This window comes from Sebastes fasciatus, chromosome 3 (genome assembly GCF_043250625.1).
Source record: "Sebastes fasciatus isolate fSebFas1 chromosome 3, fSebFas1.pri, whole genome shotgun sequence".
Lineage (NCBI taxonomy): Eukaryota > Metazoa > Chordata > Actinopteri > Perciformes > Sebastidae > Sebastes > Sebastes fasciatus.
The window spans coordinates 17,979,022-17,993,657 of NC_133797.1; the positions used below are offsets into that span (position 1 = coordinate 17,979,022).

Below are 14,636 nucleotides of genomic sequence, written 5' to 3' on the forward strand. Positions count from 1 at the left end.
GGTTGTTGGGGCGGAGGCAGATGACATGGCAATGACCAGGGGGTGAATTTAATGCCAGCGTTAACCAGCGTTTCCATTTTATCAGTTAATCCCAGAAGGGGTGAGGCAAGGGAGTGAAAGCAGGAGGAATGAAGAGATGCTGACATTGAGGCTGTGATGTTTTGTCTTCGTGGACCTGAGGCGGCCATATGTCCAGGTGCGTAATATTAGGTCTGGCCGTCTTGCAGACGGAATCAAAAATGGTCCATCAGTGCTTTAACTCCTGATCTGCTGAACGGAGGACATCTGCCCTGAAAAGATGCCTTCGTCCCCAGAACAGATAGAAGTAGTTACAGTTGATCCCTTTCAGACTGCAGGTTTGGCAGGTCGATCCCCTTGTAGACATTGGCAGCAGTCCACTAATACAAATCTAGTCCTCCAGTTTGTCCAGATAATTGACTGACTGCTCTCTGTAAACATCACTGGCTCCCACATGCAGAGTAATGCAGCACGTTTTAAATGTCTTGCCACTTGTTTTTCTAATAGTACCGTCTCCCACAACCAGAGTTACAAGTTGAATCGTCTCTTTAGATGTTTTTTTCACTTCTGTTGGCACCCTTCATAATACTTCCATGTCCAAACTTATCAGTAATCGTGTCCACTTCTGTCTCATGGAGATTTATTAATGGTTTAAACCGGTTTTCCAGCTGTAATGTCAGGGTTGACTGGGGTCTGTGTTTATGCCCACCTTTGGCTGTCTGCCAGATGTCCGGGGTCAAAGTTGGCTGAGCTGAATCCATAAATTTCGCCCTCTGTGGGTGTACAGTCTTGCACTTATCTTTCGGTTTGGCACCCAGATTATCCCAGTAGGTAGAAATCCTATTTACAGCACCTGAATCCACTGGTTTCATTTCAGTGAGTCTCGGGAAATTTTATGGTGCATAGCTTTCCACTTAAATCTTGTTGAGTTGAATTCTGAGGAACTAACTCATCAGTGAACTCACCAGTCTTGTCGTCATCGTGAGGTTTCAAAAGAACCATCCGAGACTCCAGGAAGTCGACTGCTCCCGGTCAGGAAATAGTCTGGCACATAATCCCCCGTAAAACCACAAATGTTTATTTTCCCTTTGGATAGAGCCAGACTGTTTCTCCCTGTCTCCAGCCTTTATGCTAAGTTAAGTTAAGCTAAGCGAAGCGTCTCCTGGCAGCACGTTTATATTTAATATGAGAGTGGTATCAATCTTCTCATCTAACTCTCGGCAAGAAAGCGAATAACAGAAGAATAAACATATTTCCCAAAATTGTGCACTATTCCTTTAAGAAATATAATGAATCCGTTCAACTTCTTTGACTCAAAATACAATTTTTGAATTTGTGACAATTTACAAGTCAGGAGCTGTTTTTTCGTATTCAGTTTGATGGTGTCTGTAAGATTATGTATTATTGTGTGTCTTGCTCTGAGTCACATGACACAATAACAAACAGAAAGCGAAAGATAAGAAAAATGTGTTTGCAGCATTCTCCCTCAATAATGGACCAATTTCAAAAAGTGTTGTCCCAATAAGTCACATAGACACAAAAACATGGGAAAATAGGGTCCAGTTGAAAAATACTGAAGTTATCCTTTACGTCAGGTCTGTGATGAAATGACAGGTCTGGCAGTTTAATTGTGTAATTGTGCCATTTGTGTTTCACAGAGTGTGATTTTAAAAAGCCAGCAGTGCAAGTCTTTGTTTTACAAGAGCTTAAAGTTAGCTTCATATAATTGCTTCATTGAGGACCTTTTAACAAAGAAAACTGCTACGCACATAATAGTAAGAACAAAATAATATGTTTCTCTAGTTGTGTCTGAGTTGGGGTTTTAAAGTCAAGTGTTGTTTAAGGCATGAAAAGCAAGGAGGAAACAACTCCAAAGCCTCTAAAGCAGAAGATAATGCCAGTTAAATCCCCCACACTGTGTACCCACGGGCGTCCATTCAGGTAATCCAGTATTACACCACAGTCAGATATTAGCCAGGACCTCCTCTGGTCAACACACACAAGAAAATGATGCTGAGCTATGATCCATTTTGACTAGGCTGAGGTTAAGCTTCCATGTGGCTGCCTGAGAGTGTGTATGTGAAGGAATGCAAGTAGACCTCGTCAGACAGAGAGAGAAAGTCTGTATGGTGTGTGCGTATGTGACAAAGTGCAAGTAGGCCATGGAGTGAGTCATTGATGAACGTGAGCAAGTGAACGGCTGAGAGATACAGAGGGAGGTGAAGTGTCAAGTGTCAACAGACATTCATCTTAGTCACTCATATGACACAGACTGGGGCTGCAACTAGCAATTGATCTATAAAATATTTTTTTCAGCTAATTGATTGACCTTATAGTGTGTAAAAGAGCCCGTGACAACATCTTCAGAGAGCTCATTATGCCCAACCAATACTCCAAAACTCACAGACATTGAGTTTACAATTACATAAAATCAAGCAATGCAGCATATCCTCACATTTGAGAAGCTAAAAAAGCCTCAGCCCTACTTTGTGTTTAATGCTTATCAGCAAATGTGAGCATGTTGTGATAAACTAAGATGACGAAAAAGGTAAATATCACTTTCTAAACATCAGTAACATTGTGAGCATGTTAAGCTACCTGTGTGCTTAACTTTGGAAATACCCTCCCCTCACCTATTTCCAAGATTTTTGGTGCATCTCTAATAATGAATTATAGAGACCTGTGAATGAATGGGACTTCATGTGACTTGCAAAATGTGAGTAGTTTTGTAAAATGTCATCTTGGGTTTACTGAGTACAGAGATTATGTAATGCATACAAAAAGATCATATATCCCATACCAGTAAAACAGGTTATTGTTATGTATTAAATACTACACACACTGTACACATATCTGACTCAATGACTGACCACATGTTTAGGAGTTGGATTAGTGCACTAGTTGAGACCTTTGTCCTTTTGTCATGGATAAAAATAATTTGTGTTTTATTACATTTAACCAAGAGACAAAACATTCCAGGTCAAAGATATATATTTTGTTATATCAAGGTTTCCTGCTGCTAGAAGACAATTTTTCAAAAGCTACAAAAGTGTTATTATCTGTATTAAAGACCTTAAAGTACATGTTGTTACAAGATTTAATCATACTATGCTAATTTTAAGAATGTTCAAGCTCGGATGTCCAATTCATATAAAATATGAATCATAAAGTGTATTTAAAGTCCTGCGTCTTTTCAGTTCTTTTTAAAGAAAAACAATAAAAAAGCTTGAGCACACAAACAGCCGCCCTGAAGCCATATCAGCTCTAAGGTCATATAAGCAAACAACCTTTCAGTCAAAATGTGCCAACTCCAAATGACTAACTGAAGAACGAGCCGTTAACACTGGCTGGACGAGCTGCAGCGTTTTTAAGGCTTTAGGTCCACATACGCTACACTGAACATACACTGAAGGCTGAATGGGAAACGATGACAGTAGGGTCATTGATTATTAACAGGTGATTATCACGAAGGTGTGGCCCGTCTGTACTGAAACGTTTTCACTTGCACGTGCAACAACATGTGGTTGCATTGATGCAACTTGCGTTTTTTAAGTAACCTCTTAAAGTCCGAAGGGCTGCTGCTATTCGATCTTTTGGAGGTTGTAGCGGGCTCAGATTTAAGGTTTCTGGACAATATTTGCCCTTTTTTTGTGTAGTAAATTGATTTCCAATAATAAATATATAAATACGTTTGCATAAAGCAAGCATATTTGCCCACTCCTATGTCGATAAGAGTATTAAATACTTGCTTGAAAAATGCTTGAAAAGATTACCAAAGTATTTGCAGACAAATTCTTCTTCTTACACTGTTCATCAATGATCTAAACCATCACATAATTCTGTCTTCACCCACAGGTGTCTTTTGCTTGGGTGGCATGTCTGAAACCACAATAACCAAAACAGTGGTGAGAAAACTGTTGCATGTGCACGCCGCCCAGCTCTCCCTCTAACTGGTGGCTCCATTGTTTCCGATGATAATGCACTAAGGCAGCACGGAGCCTCTTCCCCCACTCCTCCAGCCCAAAACAACACACTCTCATCCAGTTCTGTCAGCTTTTTAACGCAAAGCGAGAAGGCCTACCTCATGTAGAAAGGAGATATTGGCCTATCTTCTTCTTGGGAGCTGAAATATAAAAACAAACACTCATAATTAATTAGCTTGAAGGATGTGGCTATGAAGAGTGCTACGGCATAAAAACATGAAGCCCCCCCTCTCCTCATCACTACATGTCACTGGGGCTGAAAATAGGAGCATAAGGCTAACTTTTGTCTGCAGAATAATAGCCATGCAGTGCAACAGATCAGTGCCTTTGTGCAACTTGTCTCTGGTAATTATTATGAACCAAAAGAGAAATGAGTGCAGCTCTAAAATATAGGCTCGTTGCTGCCGCTGGATGTATGCCAGGGACACATGATGAAATTATGCAACGATAAGAGGAACTTGGTGTTGGCACTAAATGTTGAGGTTGCTTAACATTTTCACATCCTGGCACTTACAAGCTGAATTTCATAATCACCTAGTGTTGTTTGCCTAAGCAGAGCTGAATACGGTATTATCTTCTCTAAAGTCAGAGCAGGAAAAAAAACACTGCAACCAAATCTGAACTCTAAGACCTTATAACACATTAATAAGTGTTAAATAAAGGCTGTCTTTATATATATATATTTTTTTATTTCATTCAGTATGAGCCCTTTATTTACTGTTAAATGTACTGGTGTTTTGCTACAATGAATATATTATTTTTTTCACAACTATATGGCCATCTGGAAAAAAGCTAAGTGATGAGTGAGAGTGGTGTGAAAATGGTTGGTAAACACTGCTTTATTTCATGTACGTATCATAATAACGGCTTATATATCCACAGTACTCTGTCTTCCGGTTTCCCTTTTTGAATGACGAATACAGACTACCGCAAGGTATTTCATCTCACGCAGGCACAGAACGTACGTGGTTGTTGGTTGTTGGCTGTAGTATTTGCAGTTTGTAAAAGTGCAACTCTTTGGCCAAGGCAGGTGACGTGAAGAGACGCAACAGGCGGCTTTAGTTGCTGCTAGTCCTTTAATGTCAGTTTGGTGTGTCTGGGCCTTTAAGCAAATTAAATGTTAGTCTTCACAGTTAATGGTGATTTTTCGACATGACACAGAAGGAGAAGCACAGGTGTAAATTATAAAAATAATGATGGCTGAATTACATTTAGCTGTTTCAGTTTTAGTGTTCTGGTATTGTGCATGCTGGCTCACTGTCACACTGTCATGACTTACTGGGACACTTGAATAGAACAGATCCATCGTTAATGTTATTAGGAACACTAAAAAGTGATTTTCCTACTCTGACAAGTCAAAATGTCTGATGTGAAAACTGTATATATTTTTTCTGTAAAAGACACAACAATGTGACTATTCATCACTTTAAACCCCTAATGGGACTTCATTTGGATGTTCACATGTGACAAGCGAACATGTGTCGAGACATGAATTCTAACAATGTTCTCAATTTACAAATATGCAACAGAGAGGATTTGGACCAAAGGTCAGGTTTAAAAAATGTTGACAAACCAGGTACAGCAGGTATGACATCTTTTGACATACCAACTGCTCAACTGAGTATATATTAGTGGTTCAACAAGCCCACAGTTTGGTGTTGCATCACTAGTATTTAAGATTAGACAGAATGACAGTGACGCTCGTCAATACGGCTGAAACAATTAACCGATTTAGTCCATTGACAGAGAAATAATCAGCAGCTATTTTGATATATGATGAATTAATTTGATTTTAAAAAAAATTGCCAAAAATACAGTTGTTCCACCTTCTCACTGTGTTTTTTTTACTACTTTTCCTTGTTTTATAAAATTGTAAACTGAATATGGTTTTGGACTGTTGGTCAGACAAAACAGGCAGAGGTGACATCACGTTGTGCTTTAGAAAATTGTGATGGGCATTTGTCACAGCTTTCAGACATTTTAAAGAACAAATCAAAAAAAGATTAATCCAAAAAATAATCTGCAGATTAATAGATAATAAAAATGCTCATAAATTGCAGCCCTTTGTATTAATTGCAGAGTGGTTTATATCCAATTAAATAAATCCAATCCAATAAATAATGATTGCCTAACAGTAATAAATATATAAATAAAGCAAGATTTGTTTTTGTTTTCATCTCTACTGTAATTAAGTTTCCTGTATATTATATATATCTCAGCAGAAGCCAAAATCAGCAGTCACCCAATATTATTGATATCCAATAAAGCAGCAAGAATATTCAGTTTTGCTGGTTTGTTTGATGTCTTAAAGAGGGACAGAAAACAGACAACATCAAACTGAAACAATTTCAAATATGAGATAACTTTGCCTACTGTGCCAGTGAACAATAGGTTGTAAACATGTTGACTCTGAAACACAGGAGAAAGAGTTGTTATTGAGCACACCATTCCGTGAATGTTTGGTTCTCGGGTGTGTTTTGGTACGTGGCGTGCCTTCACGTGGCTTATTGTAAGGGGCCTGCCGTGTTGAGGGGAGGGGGAAACCACTTTGGCCATTCGGGCAGCACCTCGACAAGTTCAAAACAAAGGATTTAGGTTTCAAGTCAGACAGGAATCAAAATGGGCCAAAGTTCATTCCAAAGTCTTCGCAAATGACACAAAGTAAGGAAATGTGCATTGTGTTCCTCTGGCCTTGTTTTAGAGGCAGGTGTGGTTCACCACACACACCTCCACATTCTTCTAGCGCCTCAGAGGTGAATGTTTTTTCTCCCCTCTCGCCATGTTCTTAACTGTTGTTACACAGTCTGGCAAGCGTATTAAAATAATATGTGCCGTCACCGCCGCCGTGAATTGCAAAAGCGGAAATCCTGCTTACCCACTACCTTACTGAAGGGATAACAGAAAGCTTTGGAGGGGTACTCGGAAAAGGCCTGATCCCTCTGGGGCCAATGGAAAACTACCGATGACAAGTTGGTCATTCTGGACACGCTCGACATTTAAAAAAAATGTGTAGATAAATGTAGTCTGGCTTAGCAGATGCTGGTCACTTGAATAATCCTCCAGTCATTTTTGGCAGAGTCCCTCTCCTTCCACTGCCTTACCTTTACCAAAACCCTTCTACAACACACAACAACAGCACTTGCTGAAGTCTAATTAAAGCTCTTAATGTGAACAAGATTTTCCACAAAACTATTTTGGAGTTGCTATCACAATGTCTTTAGCTCAATGCTGCCAATTATAGTTGTGATTAGTTTAATAAAACAAATTTACACTCAAAAATAGTTTAAGTGAAGCTGTTCTTTGAGCTGGTGCTGCAAAACAAAAAGTGGAAAATAATTTGGCTAGGAAAGATCACAACAAAGGCAGATCCAAAATGCATAAACTATATAGTGGAGTTTTTTTATTTTATTTACTGTATTGAATAATAAAGAGTCCCGTTGTGTCTCAGCTCCTGTGTTCAGTCTCCAGTCCATTCAGGACCCCCAAACCATCAGGTTTTAGATGTGTGCTGGACATTCTTCGAATACCTCAGAGCACAAACTATATGGTGGTCGAGACCTAAAGTATTTGTCAGATAAGCCTGGCTAAGCTATGCTTGGTATATGCTCATTCTTTCAGAGAAAATGGCGCTAAAGCAAAACAGAGCCATCATGCTTCAGGTTTTAAACTGAGGCATAGCTAGACCTTATATAACGATTTAGAGATGAAATATGATCAGTTCTCACATGTATCAAGTCTATATCATGACCATAACCGTTGCACCGCTGCACCCTGTTGGCGTTAAAAGCAAAATAGCACACAGAAAAACAGCATGTTTGATTCTCAGTGTAAAGTACCAGTGAGAGGAGTTTACAGACCTGATTTGGGTCATAGCAGCGTGCTTCAAACCAAAGACCTGAAATCAACTCACCTAAAGTAGTGTTGCATGAAAAGTGTAGCATCAGCACAATGTTAGCAGTGGCTAAAAAAAATTACACATACTTAAAGTTTGGGTTGTATCTAACAATCATCTTCATATCAATTAATCTATTTAATTTTTTTGACTAATCGTTTTGTCAGAAAATATTAAAAAGTGCCTGTCTCACATTTGAGAAACTAAAAACGGTGAATATTTGGCATTTAGGCTTGAAAAGTAAATTGTTGCAGATTTCTTCTTTGTCTGTCAACTAATCGAGTAATAGTAAAAAATACATAAATGATTTTGATGACTGTCTTTTGAGCACCTTCAGTCATGCTTTCCCCTCACTATCAGACCAGGTATCTGATTTTCTGTCAGGTCTGTCTCTGAACTTGAACATCAAACTTCGTATCTGGAACGTTTTGCCACTTATCAAAGAGGCTCCCGAATGGAGGGGAGTGTCAGGCATGTGAAAACTGAAGAAGCCTCTTGGATAACATGTGAATATCTTCAAGAATAAAACAGCAAATCTGGTTGGCCTGAATGCCATTCTTGCTTTAGGCGTTTCAGTAGTCTGCGCTAACTGAAATGTAAATGCATCCGTGTGAGTATGCTGCGTTCACAGCTAGTGACGTAGAATAAAATGTGAGAAAGATCGCTTATGGCAGGCAAGAGGGGACCGGTGTTTTGTTTTGTAAGTGACGTTTGTGCCGTGTTTTCCATACTTATGTTACGTTGTTTCCGTACATATTGTACTTAGTTTACGTATTCATTTCAAGCCCAACCATGGCATTTTTCCTAAACCTATGTGGTTTTGTTGCCTAAACCTCACCTAAATTGCATCCGCATGACACAAGGAATGTCCTTGTAATGTCGTGTCATTTATACGCCTTCCCAAGAGATCAGGTTGGTCAATGTTGTGTATGGGATTTGGAAAAAAGGCACTAACATCAAAACCAGTTTGATCCAGCCAGCAGGTTCCTGCTGTAAATGTGTGCTGTCAGGCTTTCAGGCTGATGGATGAGACTTCCTGAAAGACGGACAACAATTCTGTTGTACCCACAGGAAACCTGCACTCACACCACACTGCAACGTTCCTCACTCCCACCGATTTCCAATGGGCTTCTAAGAAACCCAATGGTTACATCACAAGATTCAGTGAACCATGGCAACTCCACACAAAAGACAGTATGCATCCCTTACCTGCAACTATGCAATGCTGAGCACAGAATAAGTTCACATGATGCTGCTATGTTGGTTCATGTGACCTGTGTGGTGAATGACGCTGGTGTCATATTTCGGGTACAGGTGCGAGCATTGTGGCATACAGAATTACAGAATTAATGTATTTGATAAAGAAGAGGCTAAGTGTTAAAATAAGACTCATGCTCTGATACAGTACTGTGGTCTAGACGTGGATACACGAGAAGATCTACAAGCAGAGCTACTAATAGAAATCTCTGAGAATTATGATTTAATTGCCAGCAGGTGCTGAAGGTGACCTGAGTGAGCGGAGGGACTCATGACGGGAGTAGTTCCTGGAAAGAAGGGTGCATGTGTCACATCTAATACACATGTCATCAGATACATTTAAATTTCTTCTTTACCACCAACAAGGTGTGAACAAACAGTACTTCGTAAATTCTTGATTTCATATTTCATATCCTACAAAAGTCATGAATGAAAAGTTCAAATTTATAATAACACAACATTTTAATTCAAATATAAAATGTTTAACAATAGTAGTTCCTTCATTTTGTCATTCTGTATATAATTCAGTTGTGGCCCAGGTGGCTGTGCTGCTGTATGTGCTGTGCTATGCTGACACAGGTCTGTCTGACACATACCCATGGAAAGTGAGAGCAAACTGACAAGTAGGCAGCTATGAGCGCAGCTACAGATATGAAAACACAGATAAATCCTCTTGTGGAAAATTATCATATATGTGCTATGGCTTCATGTGTAAAAATCACAGCTGCTTACAATTGAAACTATTTTTTATAGTATCTATTTTTCATCCTATTCGCATTGCTTTTTCTTTGAACATTTGAAAGCTCCAAATTCTTTAATTTGTCAAACACTACTAGTGAGTAACAAAAGAGTTCTTACATTGAAGATGGTAAAATCATTTTAGTCTTTTTGCAAACTACAGGTGTCTATTAGTAAATACCAGAGAGTTCAGAGTGCTGACGCACTTCACTGGGGTCCCCTGTCACGGGGTCTGTACATCAGTCACCCAATGCGACCTGACAAGGAGGATTTTAGGGTGTTGGGGAAATCCACCAGGAGATTTACTGGTATCCTGACGAGGTGAGGAAAGCTGTTGCCACCTTGGAAGTATTATATTTGCCACTTCATGTAGACAGCAACATCTGTTCCATTTAGAGGGACGGTTGGCCTTGTTGATTTAACACATTTTAGGTTAATTATCTTGACGATAAAGCGCAAAGGAAAACTTTATGAGGTTGACTTGACATTTAATTTTTGATAGTTAATATAAACTTGTTAACCTGTATAATATTACTTGAATATGTCAGGATTATTACTGCCAATTAGAGAAAAATAGTACTACATATTCTATTATAAAAATTAGGGCTGTCAATCGATTAAAATATTTAATCACGATGCATCGTAAATTAATCACACATTTTTGATCTGTTCACATGTACCTTAAAGGAGATTTGTCAAGTATTTAATACTCTTATCAACATGGGAGTGGGCAAATATGCTTGCTTTATGGAAATGTATGTACTGTATATATTTATTATTGGAAATCAATTAACAACACAAAACAATGACAAATATTGTCCAGAAACCCTCACAGGTACTGCATTTAGCATAAAAAATATGCTCAAATCATAACGTGGCAAACTCAAGCCCAACATGCAACAACAGCTGTCAGTGTGTCAGTGTGCTGACTTGACTATGAATTGCCTCATTCTGGGCATGTCTGTAAAGGGGAGACTCGTGGGTACCCAGAGAACCCATTTTCATTCACATATCTTGAGGTCAGAGGTCAAGGGACCCCTTCGAAAATGGCCATGCCAGTTTTTCTTCGCCAAAATTTAGTTAAGTTTTATTAAGTTTGGAGCGTTATTCTTGACAAGCTAGTATGACATGGTTGGTACCGATTCCTTAGGTTTTTTCTAGTTTCATATGATGCCAGTATCTTCACTCTAGCTTAAAAATTGAGCCCGCTACGAGGTAAAAATCAAAAGTTGCGTTAATGGGTTAAAGAAATTAGTGGCGTTAAAACAAATTTGCGTTAACTTTGACCGCCCTAATAAAAATATATCCCACAAATCCTGTTATGCAATTTATGTTCCAACATTTATAATTATTATTTTTTTAAATATATATAAGTGGCTGCAGTGAGATATGTAATTCAGTACACAGGTATGTGTACATGAGAGCACACCACTGTGTGTGTCAAACTTTAATGTAACGTGTTAATTGATCTGGTGCTGACACGGTTTTAAACTCTGATTAATGTCATACTAAAGGTCAGTGGTGTGTCCGCCAAGCCGTAGTAGAAGCCAAAACAGCGTCATCATTTCTCATCTTAGTGCATCAACATCACACACTATCTTTGCTCCACATTATATTATGTTGTTTTCCACTGAGACAAATTCCACGTATCCTCTATCACAGTTGATAAACTGGATTTAAAGTATGTGAGAAGAGGTTTTAAACAGCATAGTAGAGAGCTTTTCCAGCCAAACAGTGCAGGTGCAATCACAGCCAAGGTTAATGCTAGTCTAAACCCCTGGTCAAAGCCGCAAGAGCCCCCAACAACAGACACAACTGTAGCCTTGCTATTCCAGGACTGAGGACACTCGACACCGAGTGGTTCCAGTTTCAGCTTCTTATAATAGGCTTGTTTGCATGCCAGAGGCACATTGCCACCGGGTATGGGCTTTAGATCCATGATCGCTTTCCAGATTCTTCACCCTCACCCTCGACTGATAGCACATCACCTATGCAAACAGTCGTCATAACCTATTTACCGTTGCTAGAATCCCCCCCCCTAGTTTTCCACATCGGAACTGGACATCGCAAAATGAAAATAGAAATCATTTAATAGTTTAATGTTGTGGCTGTTGCAGTGAAGTTTTATTTTGTGTTATACAGTATGACCTTGAGTTTTATTTTACGGCCGTCATAAAAGATCACGCTCACATATAAGACTGTGATCCTAATGAAATCTTAAAACTGCAGGAGGAACTGACTATGTTTCACAGAGTAATTGAATTTGTTTTTGGCTCATGAATGGTATTTAAAGTGCACATAAAGCATCTATAAATACAATATCTTAATCTCTGACTATACTCTCCATAGTATCTAATTTCAAGTCATGCAACTTGCAACATGCTGTATAAAAATGTGTAAAAATGTTGGTCTCCGTATATTTATGAACATGTACAATTAACGCAGCTCTAAACTCTATTTTTAAAAACAAAATGGGTCGTAAAATTATTTTCGTAAAATTACTATTATCCCAATTCTGCAACTTGCAAGAAATATCAGTTTGACTTTTTTCTCAGACACAGGTGCATGCTCTTTGACCGGACACACTGACCTGCTGACGGCCTCCATGCTGCCAGAGGGGCTGACGTTGAGGTGGCTGAGTGGCGAGGTGCCGTCTGGGGTGTCTTGGCGAGCTGTCTCCATCGGCTCTGGACTGGGGCTTCTCAGCTCTGAGGTCAGGGGCAAAATTATTGGTATGGAGAGAGACCTCGCATTGGGCAACCCAGCGTAGCGGCTGGGCTCAGGGATCACTTGAGTCATGCCGTCACTCTTCCCTTTCCTCACCTATTTTACCAGAGAAACAGAGAGAGAGAGAGAGAGGGATGCCAACGACAGGTGAGTCTCATGACAGGAAATATGAGACAGTACGAGAGGTAAATGATACACAACTGCAAACATTTATGCACAATCAAGCTCATACAACCGCACACACACAGAGAGCTCAGGTTACTATAACACAAACATTTGCGGTTCTGAGGTGAAGCAAAGAGCAATAAAAGAACCACATAAGAAAAAAAGGTTAGCTTTTTAAACTGTAAGGTTAGACTGATGTTTGTCTTACCGTAGTGACCCTGAGTGGGTATAAAGAGCGTGAACCTCCAACTGTAGTGTAGGAGAAAAACCTTAACCTAATTACAGCCACATTGTGAGTACCCTTCTGCATTTTTGCTGAGTTTCAACCAAGGAAGCCTGAGAGAAGTGTTAAAAAATGTGTCAGACAGAGCTTTCTCTCAGTATATATATGGAGAGGACTCGTACAACTGCTAATGAACACTGAGGACAAATAGCCGTCTGGCTGTGGTAAACAGCATGAAATAGGTCTGATGCCAGTATTGATGATGTTCAAAAACATCCACTGCTAAAAGACACTTGGCTCTAGATACACGTCTGTTGGTTTAATTAAAAGGACTACTTTTTTTCCCTTTCCACCAATTATCAGCAGAACATTTCCATTTGGGGTTGAACTTAATGGGTTGTTCTAACATCTATGGATGCTGCCTCCATTTAGTCACTTAACGGGTGAATCTTTGGGAGCATAATCAGCTCCACAAGCTTTTTTAGCTAGACCGGGTATGGATTTTGCCTCCCAGGGCTTTGTAATTGATTTAGCTAAATTTGTCCTTCACAGAAACCCAAAGAGAAAGGAAGAGCTGCTGCCGTCTGACAAGCGATACAGAAGTATCTGCTGTCGTATCATCAGACTAGAGAGCAGCTTCTTTCCTCAGACCGTAAGACTCCTCAACTTAGAATAGAATAGAAAATACTTTATTGTCTGCTTTTTGTTTACAAAAGGCAGAAATTTGTCCTTGGTTCCTATGTGCAAAAATTGCTATTAAAAGAGTAAATTAAAACAACATATCACATACAGAAAGGTCACATTAAAACACATTCACATAAAAACACAATACACCAATAGAAGCTACATTAAAAAGGAGCACCAGGTACCAGGACTGAATCTAGGTTAAATAAATAGATATAAAGTGCTGTGTGCTGAGGTAGCATGCTATCTTCAGATAGTGGCTGTTCTTACAGATTAAGATATTTTATGGCAACAGGACAAACTATTTTTTATCTATGTTTTTCTTTGCACAGGGGGCTCTGTACCTTTGCCCTGAGGGCAGTAGCTGAAAGTGGTGATTTAAAGGATGGCTGTGGTCATTTAAGATTTTGCCACTTAGACGTTAGACTGCTGGAGTTTGTTTGCAGCCTGTAATTGTACTGCCCCTTGCATTTCGTTGTGTGTAATAGAGTGACGATAAATTAACCTTAAAGGTGCTCTATACAACATTCTGAGCATTAATATAGCAGCACACAACTATTTGCTTTGTAAAGATATAGTGGAGTAATGTCTACCTGAGCAGAGAATGAATCATGCTCCCTCTGTGAGTGCTTCTCTGTGCTGCGGTTACATAGCCAGGCCAGCATAGAAATGCTCCGAATTTTGTATTGAGCACCTTTAAATTAACTTTAAAAAAGGAGTGAAAAAAGTGGAATATTAATGTGGACATTAGCATGTTTCATCATGGAGACACCATGGACAAGTCCTCATCTTAAATTGGACAAATTATGCTTTTCCTTATTTTATGTCATATATATAACGTTATAAACGTTATATAAATGTTCATATTAAACATGGCCAAGTATTTCCTGCTAACAAAAGAGGCTTCAGACTGGCCTCTGACCGTTGTGAACACTTTCCAACAATTTTA

The 14,636-nt window shown here is 39.2% G+C and overlaps 1 protein-coding gene across 6 annotated transcripts in view; it reads right to left on the bottom strand.

Moving 5' to 3' along the window:
* fam13a (family with sequence similarity 13 member A) overlaps nucleotides 1–14,636 on the bottom strand; it is a 65,040-nt gene that overhangs the window by 29,803 nt on the left and 20,601 nt on the right. For all 6 annotated transcript variants that reach the window (XM_074629387.1, XM_074629383.1, XM_074629386.1 and 3 more), the window contains 2 exons: nucleotides 12,479–12,711; nucleotides 4,100–4,141 (listed from right to left, as the gene is read on the bottom strand). In XM_074629387.1, coding sequence (XP_074485488.1) covers nucleotides 4,100–4,141; nucleotides 12,479–12,711 — 275 coding nt within the window. The remainder of the gene's footprint in view (nucleotides 1–4,099; nucleotides 4,142–12,478; nucleotides 12,712–14,636) is intronic.